This window comes from Ranitomeya variabilis, chromosome 4, assembly GCF_051348905.1.
Source record: "Ranitomeya variabilis isolate aRanVar5 chromosome 4, aRanVar5.hap1, whole genome shotgun sequence".
Lineage (NCBI taxonomy): Eukaryota > Metazoa > Chordata > Amphibia > Anura > Dendrobatidae > Ranitomeya > Ranitomeya variabilis.
This window is the reverse complement of record NC_135235.1, coordinates 6,829,605-6,841,923: the sequence shown is the minus strand read 5'-3', so window position 1 is coordinate 6,841,923 and position 12,319 is coordinate 6,829,605. Positions and strand designations below refer to the sequence as shown.

Here is a 12,319-nt window from a genome sequence, read left to right as displayed (position 1 = left end):
TGGAGGTGAGTGCCCAGGGGTGAAACTATGGAGGTGAGTGCCCAGGGGTGAAACTATGGAGATGAGTGCCCAGGAGTGAAGATATGTAGGTGAGTGTCCAGGGGTCAAGCTATGGAGATGAGTGCCCAGGGGTGAAGCTATGCAGGTGAGTGCCCATGGGTGAAGCTATGGAGGTGAGTGCCCAGGGGTGAAGCTATGGAGGTGAGTTTCCAGGAGTGAAGCTATGGAGGTGAGTGCCCAGGGGTGAAGCTATGGAGGTGAGTGTCCAGGGGTGAAGATATGGAGGTGAGTGCTCTGGAGTGGTGACCAGGCATAGTTATAGAAGTGAGCACCTGGGGGTAAGTGTATGAGGATGGGTAAGGAGTTGGTGTAGAGATGGCTGACTGTATATAAGCCCATTTATATGGCTGAGTGTATGCTTCTGTATATATGGATGAATGGCTATAAGAATAAGAGTATAGGACTGACTTTATATAGGTGTATGAAATATATAAATATTACTATTATTATGCTCTGCTTATACCACGCCATTACTTCCACAGCTTTACAGGCATCAGCATTGTCCCCATTGGGGCTCACAGTCTACATCCCCTATCAGTCTTTGGAGTGTGGGAGGAAACTGGAGGAAACCCATGAAACACGGGGAGAACATACAAACTCCTTGCAGATACCGTTCTTGATGGAATTTGAACCCAGGACCCCAGCATTGCCGTCCTAACCACTGAGCCACCGTACAGTGTTAACCACTGAGCCACTGTACAGTGATAACTACTGAGTCACTGTACAGAGCTAACCACTGATCCACCGTACAATGCCAACTACTGAGCCACCATACAGTGCTAACCACTGAGCCACCGTACAATGCCAACTACTGAGCCACCATACAGTGCTAACCACTGAGCCACCGTACAGTGCTAACCACTGAGCCACTTTACAGTGCTAACCACTGATCCACCGTACAGTGCTAACTACTGAGCCACCATACAGTGCTAACCACTTAGCCACCGTACAATGCCAACTACTGAGCCACCATACAGTGCTAACCACTGAGCCACTGTACAGTGCTAACCACTGAGCCACTGTACAGTGCTAACTACTGATCCACCGTACAGTGCTAACTACTGAGCCACCATACACTGCTAACCACTGATCCACCGTACAATGCCAACTACTGAGCCACCATACAGTGCTAACCACTGATCCACCGTACTGTGCTAACTACTGAGCCACCATACAGTGCTAACCACTGAGCCACCGTACAATGCCAACTACTGAGCCACCGTACAGTGCTAACCACTGAGCCACTGTACAGTGCTAACTACTGATCCACCGTACAGTGCTAACTACTGAGCCACCATACACTGCTAACCACTGATCCACCGTACAATGCCAACTACTGAGCCACCATACAGTGCTAACCACTGAGCCATCATACAGTGCTAACCACTGAGCCACCGTACAGTGCTAACCACTGATCCATCATACAGCGCTAACCACTTAGCCACTGCACCGTGCTAACCACTGAGCCACTGTACAATGCCAACCACTGATCCACCATACAGTGGTAACCACTGAGCCACCATACACTGCTAACCACTGAGCCACTGTACAATGCCAACCACTGATCCACCATACAGTGGTAACCACTGAGCCACCGAGTTGCCCACAAATAATACAATCTGTGTGTGGGAATCTGAGTGAATGTTCAGGGTGATCACATGTAGTAGGCCGATGTAGGAGGGACTGTCGGTCATTGTGCAGATGTGATATAGGTGGATGTATACGTGGATGTATAGGTGGTGGTGAAGGTATATGGGTAAATGTACAGCTGTGGATGTGAGGAGTATAGGGCCCTATAGGTGTGATGATGCAGGGCATGGCTATAGAAGGAAGGTGAATATACTGTATGGGATGTATATATACAAGGCGCTGGTATGGGGCGTATACAGGGGTGCGTGCAGTAAAGGTAAGTCTATACTGGGAGGTTTGGGGCAGGGAACAGCAGTGGGGGGATGCAGGAGGTGGGCATTTGGGGGCCGCTGCAGTGCAGAGATGGGCAGGTGGTGCGGTGTCTGGAAGCAGCAGGAGATTCAGGCTCTGTGCACACGCTGCGGATTTGATGCTTCGGATTCGCAGCAGTTTTCCCTGAGTGTACAGGAAAAAAAAATCTGCAGTGCACATGCTGCAGAAAATACCACCCGGAAACGCTGCAGTTTATTTTCCGCAGCATGTCAATTCTTTGTGCAGATTCCGCAGCGTTTTACACCTGCTCCATAATAGGAATCCGCAGGTGTAAAACCGCAGATGGAATCCGCACAAAAAATGCAGTAAATCCGCAGGTAGTCCGCAGGTAATCAGCAGGGTGTTTTACCTGCGGTTTTTACAAAAACTGAGCGGAAAAATTTGCACAGAAATCCGCAACGTGGGCACATAGCCTTAGAGAAGTATGTGACGGGTGGAGCGTTGGGGGTTTGGACGCGTGTCCGCACCGTGGCTCGGTCATAGATATTGCAGATGAGTGTAAGGACTTAGCTTTATGTACAGGGGACATTATGGAGCTGCCTATATACAAGATGGTCATCATGGAGATCTGCAAAATAAGGAAGTATGTGTATAATGGCTAATATATAAGCCAAATGTGTATGCGAAGGGAAGTGGGAGTATATAGGGTGTGCAGGAAAGTCTGTGTCTGTACAGGTGTGTACATAGAAGATGGCATATAGGAGTGTACAGCAGTCTATATAGAGCGAGTGTATGAAGTGGTGTATAGTGGATGGTATATAGGAGCGTACGGCAGTATATATAGAGCGAGTGTATGAAGGTGTGTATGGAGGATGGTATATAGGAGTGTACGGCAGTATATTTAGAGTGAGTGTATGAAGGTGTGTATAGAGGATGGTATATAGGAGTATACAGCATTTTATATAGAGCGAGTGTATGAAGGTGTGTATAGAGGATGGTATATAGGAGTGTACGACAGTCTATATAGAGCGAGTGTATGAAGGTGTGTACAGAGGATGGTATATAGGAGTATACAGCAGTCTACATAGAGCGAGTGTATGAAGGTGTGTATAGAGGATGGTATATAGGAGTGTACGGCAGTCTATATAGAGCGAGTATATGAAGGTGTGTATAGAGGATGGTATATAGGAGTGTACGGTAGTCTATATAGAGCAAGTGTATGAAGGTGTATATAGAGGATGGTATATAGGATTATACGACAGTCTATATAGAGCGACTGTATGAAGGTGTGTGTATAGAGGATGGTATATAGGAGTGTACAGCATTTTATATAGAGCGAGTGTATGAAGGTGTGTATAGAGGATGGTATATAGGAGTATACAGCATTTTATATAGAGCGAGTGTATGAAGGTGTGTACAGAGGACGGTATATAGGAGTGTACGACAGTCTATATAGAGCGAGTGTATGAAGGTGTGTACAGAGGATGGTATATAGGAGTATATGACAGTCTATATAGAGCGAGTGTATGAAGGTGTGTATAGAGGATGATATATAGGAGTGTACGACAGTCTATATAGAGAGAGTATATGAAGGTGTGTATAGAGGATGGTATATAGGAATGTACGGCAGTCTATATAGAGCGAGTATATGAAGGTGTGTATAGAGGATGGTATATAGGAATGTACGGCAGTCTATATAGAGCGAGTATATGAAGGTGTGTATAGAGGATGGTATATAGGAGTGTACGGTAGTCTATATAGAGCGAGTGTATGAAGGTGTATATAGAGGATGGTATATAGGATTATACGACAGTCTATATAGAGCGACTGTATGAAGGTGTGTATAGAGGATGGTATATAGGATTATACGACAGTCTATATAGAGCGAGTGTATGAAGGTGTGTATAGAGCACGGTATATAGGAGTGTACGACAGTCTATATAGAGCGAGTGTATGAAGGTGTGTACAGAGGATGGTATATAGGAGTGTACAACAGTCTATATAGAGCGAGTGTATGAAGGTGTGTATAGAGGATGGTATAAAGGAGTATACGACAGTCTATATAGAGCGAGTGTATGAAGGTGTGTATAGAGGACGGTATATAGGAGTATACAGCAGTCTATATAGAGCAAGTGTATGAAGGTGTGTATAGAGGAAGGTATATAGGAGTGTATGACAGTCTATATAGAGCGAGGTGTGTATAGAGGATGGTATATAGGAGTGTACGGCAGTCTATATAGAGCGAGTGTATGAAGATGTGTATAGAGGATGGTATATAGGAATATACGACAGTCTATATAGAGCGAGTGTATGAAGGTGTGTATAGAGGATGGTATATAGGAGTGTACAGCAGTCTATATAGAGCGAGTGTATGAAGGTGTGTATAGAGGATGGTATATAGGAGTGTACGACAGTCTACATAGAGCGACTGTATGAAGGTGTGTATAGAGGATAGTATATAGGAGTGTACTGCATTTTATATAGAGTGAGTGTATGAAGGTGTGTATAGAGGATGGTATATAGGAGTGTACAGCAGTCTATATAGAGTGAGTGTATGAAGGTGTGTATAGAGGATGGTATATAGGAGTATACGACAGTCTATATAGAGTGAGTGTATGAAGGTGTGTATAGAGGATGGTATATAGGAGTATACGACAGTCTATATAGAGTGAGTGTATGAAGGTGTGTATAGAGGATGGTATATAGGAGTATACGGCAGTCTATATAGAGCGAGTGTATGAAGGTGTGTATAGAGGATGGTATATAGGAGTGTACGACAGTCTATATAGAGTGAGTGTATGAAGGTGTGTATAGAGGATGGTATATAGGAGTATACGACAGTCTATATAGAGTGAGTGTATGAAGGTGTGTATAGAGGATGGTATATAGGAGTATACGACAGTCTATATAGAGTGAGTGTATGAAGGTGTGTATAGAGGATGGTATATAGGAGTATACAACAGTCTATATAGAGCGAGTGTATGAAGGTGTGTATAGAGGATGGTATATAGGAGTGTACAACAGTCTATATAGAGTATCTGTATGAAGGTGTGTATAGAGGAAGGTATATAGGAATGTACGACAGTCTATATAGAGAGAGTGTATGAAGGTGTGTATAGAGGATGGTATATAGGAGTGTACGACAGTCTATATAGAGCGAGTGTATGAAGGTGTGTACAGAGGATGGTATATAGGAGTATACAGCAGTCTATATAGAGAGAGTGTATGAAGGTGTGTATAGAGGATGGTATATAGGAGTATACAGCAGTCTATATAGAGAGAGTGTATGAAGGTGTGTATAGAGGATGGTATATAGGAGTGTACAACAGTCTATACTGAGCGAGTGTATGAAGGTGTGTATAGAGGATGGTACATAGGAGTGTACGGCAGTCTACATAGAGCGAGTGTATGAAGGTGTGTATAGAGGATGGTATATAGGAGTATATAGGATTTTATATAGAGCGAGTGTATGAAGGTGTGTATAGAGGATGGTATATAGGAGTGTACGGCAATCTATATAGAGCGAGTGTATGAAGGTGTGTATAGAGGATGGTATATAGGAGTGTACGGTAGTCTTTATAGAGCCAGTATATGAAGGTGTGTATAGAGGATGGTATAAAGGAGTGTTCGGCAGTATATATACAGCGAGTGTATGAAGGTGTGTATAGTGGATGGTATATAGAAGTGTACGGCAGTCTACATAGAGCGAGTGTATGAAGGTGTGTATAGAGGATGGTATATAGGAGTGTACGGTAGTCTTTATAGAGCCAGTATATGAAGGTGTGTATAGAGGATGGTATAAAGGAGTGTTCGGCAGTATATATACAGCGAGTGTATGAAGGTGTGTATAGTGGATGGTATATAGGAGTGTACAGCATTTTATATAGAGCGAGTGTATGAAGGTGTGTATAGAGGATGGTATATAGGAGTGTACGGTAGTCTTTATAGAGCGAGTGTATGAAGGTGTGTATAGAGGATGGTATATAGGAGTGTACAGCAGTCTATATAGAGCGAGTGTATGAAGGTGTGTATAGAGGATGGTATATAGGAGTGTACGGTAGTCTTTATAGAGCGAGTGTATGAAGGTGTGTATAGAGGATGGTATATAGGAGTGTACGGCAGTCTACATAGAGCGAGTGTATGAAGGTGTGTATAGAGGATGGTATATAGGAGTGTACAACAGTCTATATAGAGCGAGTGTATGAAGGTGTGTATAGAGGATGGTATATAGGAGTGTACAGCAGTCTATATAGAGCCAGTGTATGAAGGTGTGTATAGAGGATGATATATAGGAGTATACGACAGTCTATATAGAGCGAGTGTATGAAGGTGTGTATAGAGGATGGTATATAGGAGTATACGACAGTCTATATAGAGCCAGTGTATGAAGGTGTGTATAGAGGATGATATATAGGAGTATACGACAGTCTATATAGAGAGAGTGTATGAAGGTGTGTATAGAGGATGGTATATAGGAGTGTACGGCAGTCTATATAGAGCGAGTGTATGAAGATGTGTATAGAGGAAGGTATATAGGAGTGTACGACAGTCTACATAGAGCGAGTGTATGAAGGTGTGTATAGAGGATGGTATATAGGAGTGTACGGCAGTCTATATAGAGCGAGTGTATGAAGATGTGTATAGAGGAAGGTATATAGGAGTGTACGACAGTCTATATAGAGAGAGTGTATGAAGGTGTGTATAGAGGATGGTATATAGGAGTATACAACAGTCTATATAGAGAGAGTGTATGAAGGTGTGTATAGAGGATGGTATATAGGAGTGTATGACAGTCTATATAGAGCCAGTGTATGAAGGTGTGTATAGAGGATGGTATATAGGAGTATACGACAGTCTATATAGAGAGAGTGTATGAAGGTGTGTATAGAGGATGGTGTATAGGAGTGTACGGCAGTCTACATAGAGAGAGTGTATGAAGGTGTGTATAGAGGATGGTATATAGGAGTATACAACAGTCTATATAGAGTGAGTGTATGAAGGTGTGTATAGAGGATGGTATATAGGAGTGTATGACAGTCTATATAGAGCCAGTGTATGAAGGTGTGTATAGAGGATGGTATATAGGAGTATACAACAGTCTATATAGAGTGAGTGTATGAAGGTGTGTATAGAGGATGGTATATAGGAGTGTATGACAGTCTATATAGAGCCAGTGTATGAAGGTGTGTATAGAGGATGGTATATAGGAGTATACAACAGTCTATATAGAGCGAGTGTATGAAGGTGTATATAGAGGATGGTATATAGGAGTGTACTGCATTTTATATAAAGCAGGTGTATGAAGGTGTGTATAGAGGATGGTATATAGGAGTGTATGACAGTCTATATAGAGCGAGTGTATGAAGGTGTGTATAGAGGATGGTATATAGGAGTATACGACAGTCTATATAGAGAGAGTGTATGAAGGTGTGTATAGAGGATGGTATATAGGAGTATACAACAGTCTATATAGAGTGAGTGTATGAAGGTGTGTATAGAGGATGGTATATAGGAGTGTATGACAGTCTATATAGAGCCAGTGTATGAAGGTGTGTATAGAGGATGGTATATAGGAGTATACAACAGTCTATATAGAGCGAGTGTATGAAGGTGTATATAGAGGATGGTATATAGGAGTGTACTGCATTTTATATAAAGCAGGTGTATGAAGGTGTGTATAGAGGATGGTATATAGGAGTGTATGACAGTCTATATAGAGCGAGTGTATGAAGGTGTGTATAGAGGATGGTATATAGGAGTGTACGGTAGTCTATATAGAGAGAGTGTATGAAGTGGTGTATAGAGGATGGTATATAGGAGTGTACGACAGTCTTTATAGAGCGAGGTGTGTATAGAGGATGGTATATAGGAGTGTACGGCAGTCTATATAGAGAGAGTGTATGAAGGTGTGTATAGAGGATGGTATATAGGAGTGTATGACAGTCTATATAGAGCCAGTGTATGAAGGTGTGTACAGAGGATGGTATATAGGAGTGTACGGTAGTCTATATAGAGAGAGTGTATGAACTGGTGTATAGAGGATGGTATATAGGAGTGTACGACAGTCTTTATAGAGCGAGTGTATGAAGGTGTGTATAGAGGATGGTATATAGGAGTATATGGCAGTCTATATAGAGAGAGTGTATGAAGGTGTGTATAGAGGATGGTATATAGGAGTGTACGACAGTCTTTATAGAGCGAGTGTATGAAGGTGTGTATAGAGGATGGTATATAGGAGTATACGACAATGTATGGAGTTATGTATGTAATAGTTAATATATAGAGCAAGTGAATGGAGGTATGTGTATATTGGGAGCATGTATATGGCATACATAGGCATGTCGGAGTTATGTATATACAAGTTAATGTGCATGAAGGTGTATATACAGCAGCGTGTATCAGGATGGATGTAAGTTATGCATATAGGGCTAGGAATACAGAGGTGTGTGAGTGTAAGGGTTAATATACAGGGTGAGTATATGGATTTATATACTGTGTATACGCTTTACTTCAGTGAGTATATGACGGTCTGTATAGGGATAGGTAAATGTAACGGGTCATAGAGGTGGGCACGGTGCATGTATGATTGGTATACGGAGCCATATAGAAGAGGCTTAAAGGGATTTGACGACATAGCGTCTTCTACACAATGTATAGAGAACGAGGGTTTGAAGGTGCGAATGGGGATGTGTAGATGGGCAGTATGGAGGCATGAATAGCGGCTTTATACAAGGGCGTTGTATGACGGTCTGCACATGAAGAGTTATGCAGCCGTGTGCAGAGTAAAGGGTCATTCAGGGTTAATGTAGAGCACTCACATGAAGGTAGGTATATAGGTATATAGGGTTCATATATACTGTGAGTATGACGGAGAGTATACAGGTCCCGGCACACAGATATTAAGGGTCACTGAAGTATAAAGCACTATGGAAGTGTGTCTGTCACCTAGATATAAGGGCCCCTGGATGAGTGAGGCATGAAGGTGTGTAAGGGTGATGGAGGCGCGTACTGTATATAAGGGTATATATAGGGTGCGTGTGGGGTAGCTATGTGGAGGTGTACAGAGGGTTAGGGAGGAATGCATATGAGGAAGGTGGAAGGAGTAAAGTTTACATGGGACAGATCTCTAATGCTCGGAGTCGCCTCTATAGTGGTAAGGTCGTACATGGGAACATGTGGGTGCACTGTGTGGTTGGGTGTATGTGGTACACATGGGGGACATTGAGGTTACCTCGCACCAGGATCCTCCTGCAGTAGTCCGGGTCTGTGCTCTTGCTTTTGGCGCAGGGGTCGGAGGCTCCCGGGGCCGAGGAGTAGATGCCCTGTGTTTGATCCTTGAGATATGGACTGGGGATGCCTGACTGAGAGTCCCTGTGGTCCTTGCCCTCCTTGTGCCCGGGCTTTGAGCTGCAGATGTTCTCCTCCCTCAGGTCCATGCTGCGCACCCTCCCAAACATAGATTGGTGATGGGGCGCTAATCGGGCGCAGTGCAGCTGCTTCCTGAACGCGTCCAGCACTGAGCACACGAGCTGTCTGCGCTACATGAGCTGGAGGATGCGCGGAGTGCGAGGAGTCTGCAGCCTCCACACTGAGGTCTCCTCATCAATGCACCAGACCATCTGCAGATGGAGGAGATGTCAAGTGGCCCCAATCAATGACAAGAGATGATGAGGGACCCTAATTATTAAGGAAGGGAGATGAGGGGCCCAAATCACTGACACCAGAGGATGGAGGGCCACAATGATGAGCGGGGTGAGGGGCTCTAATTATCAAGGGGAGGGTGCAAACAATCAGATCAATTAAAGAGAGACCCCAATGACAGGAAAATGAATGAAGGGACCCAAATCATTGATGAAGTGGCCCCAGTCACCAAGAAGAGTTTGAGGAGACCCACATAGCAGAGGAGATGAGGGGCCTCAGTGATGGAGAAAAGGATATAAGGGCTCCAGTGACCTGCGAGAGAATGAAGGGCTACAAGGGATGAAGGGCCCCAGCAACTAAACAGACGTCATTATGGACTCCAGGGACCGGGGAGAGGATGTGAGGGTCAGAGTGACCGAGGAGGTGAGGGGTCCCAATGATGACCGAGGAGAGGAGGCGAGGGTTCCCAATGACCAAGGAGAGGAAGTGAGGGGTCCCAGTGACTGAGGAGAGGAGTTAAAGGGTCCCAGTGACTGAGGAGAGGAGCCGAGGAATCCCAGTGGCCGAGTAGAGGAGGCAAGGGGTCCCAGTGACTGAGCAGAGGAGATGCGGTAACTCAGAAACTATGCAGTGGTCATCAGGGAACCCAGCGACTAAGCACAGGGAATGAATGGTCCCAGTGACTGAGAGGAGATGAAGGGTCCCTAGAACAGCGGAAACAGTACGAGGGGTCCTAACGAGATAGAGAGAAGAGGGTAGGGGTCCCAATGAGTGAGAAAAGATGTGAGGGGTCCCATCGACTGAGCAGAGGGAAAGAGGTTGCACTCAGCCAACAGTGGTCAGACAAGTCCTCATTGCAGGGTGTCAGCCCCGTGCCTGGTATTTATTCCTGCCCTCCAGCCCTCTGATGACACCAAATTATCCTCTTTTGTTGGAATGTGTGGTCTCGGAGGAGATCAGCGGCTCATTGAAGGATCTCTGGAATGGTCCCAGCGACTGTGGCTGCCTCCGGTTCCCGTACCCAACTTCTCATGTCCGGAGATGGGGGTCTGAGTCGCTCGGCTCATCTGACCATCCAGAAGGCGGCTGAGGTGCTGGTATGGGCACACAGTCCTCTGGGGAACAGCAGAAAGTTTCTCCGGGCAGAAGCCACCTATTGTCCTAGCCCCACATCTCTGAGAGGCGCAGCCAGTAATCCAATAAAGCATTGATTAGGCCACAATGGCTCAATTCAAATCATTGGCCTTGTGAAGGGCGGCTGGAGCGCTCCTCGTCACCTTGCACTGGACCCCTCCTCGCAGACCTGCTCATTCAACTGCTTTATGAATTAAGGAGAATGGGCTGAGAGACGGCAATTATCTAATGGGGCCGGGTGTTAACTATCCGGCCTGTCAGGGGAAAGGAGGCAAACTCCACCACGCAGAATGAGGATTTGAGTTCTGGGCGGAGAGGTGGAGGTGCAACAAAGTCAAGTCAGCTCTTACCAAGGGCCACATATTAACCCCTGGAGGGCCACGCCACTCGCAGACCACTTCACTTGGAAGCCTCGTTCAGGACACAAGTTCTGCAGGGATGAAACAGACGGGATGAGATTTATTTTTAGCAGACATATTCCAAGGTTGAGTTATACTGGGAGGGACGGGATCCCATCATTACTGGGATCTGGCCATATAAAAATGGTAAAAATGTGTCAGAAGGGGAAATTGTTACATTTCCAGGAGAGCAAAAGATATTCTGTTATTACACAGCCGGAGGTGTGGGCAGGAGGGGTCCGCAGGGTGCAAATGACACGGGAGTTGTGAACGGACCAGCTGCTTACACCCACAAATAATCAGAGGATAACACATCGGGGAGCAGATGTACGGTCTGCTCTAATGACCTCAAATATTACACCAGCAGCGGTAAGGGAGTGACTTCATCTGCGGGGAGAATCAATGAGTCCCATCTACAGCAGGAAATTGTACCACAGTGAAAGCAGCAGTGGGAGCTGATGTTGTCGGAAGCACAGACTGGTATCAGCAGCAAAAGAAGGAGCTGATGTCTGCAGCAGGGAATGATATCAGCAGCACTAGAAGGAGCTGATGTCAGCAGCAGGGAATGATATCAGCAGCACTAGAAGGAGCTGATGTCAGCAGCAGGGAATGATAGCAGCACTAGGAGGAGCTGATGTCAGCAGCAGGGAATGATATCAGCAGCACTAGAAGGAGCTGATGTCAGCAGCAGGAAATGATATCAGCAGCACTAGAAGGAGCTGATGTCTGCAGCAGGGAATGATATCAGCAGCACTAGAAGGAGCTGATGTCTGCAGCAGGGAGTGATATCAGCAGCACTAGAAGGAGCTGATGTCAGCAGCAGGAAATGATATCAGCAGCACTAGAAGGAGCTGATGTCAGCAGCAGGGAATGATATCAGCAGCACTAGAAGGAGCTGATGTCTGCAGCAGGGAATGATATCAGCAGCACTAGAAGGAGCTGATGTCAGCAGCAGGGAATGATATCAGCAGCACTAGAAGGAGCTGATGTCAGCAGCAGGGAATGATAGCAGCACTAGGAGGAGCTGATGTCAGCAGCAGGGAATGATATCAGCAGCACTAGAAGGAGCTGATGTCAGCAGCAGGAAATGATATCAGCAGCACTAGAAGGAGCTGATGTCTGCAGCAGGGAATGATATCAGCAGCACTAGAAGGAGCTGATGTCTGCAGCAGGGAGTGATATCA

The 12,319-nt window shown here is 45.3% G+C and overlaps 1 protein-coding gene across 1 annotated transcript in view; it reads right to left on the bottom strand.

Moving 5' to 3' along the window:
* The window catches only part of VAX1 (ventral anterior homeobox 1), a 101,440-nt gene extending 91,815 nt beyond the window's left edge, over positions 1–9,625 (bottom strand). The window contains exon 1 of the mRNA XM_077257894.1: positions 9,194–9,625. Coding sequence (XP_077114009.1) covers positions 9,194–9,419 — 226 coding nt within the window. The 5' untranslated portion in view covers positions 9,420–9,625. The remainder of the gene's footprint in view (positions 1–9,193) is intronic.
* Between the last annotated feature and the right edge of the window lie 2,694 nt (positions 9,626–12,319).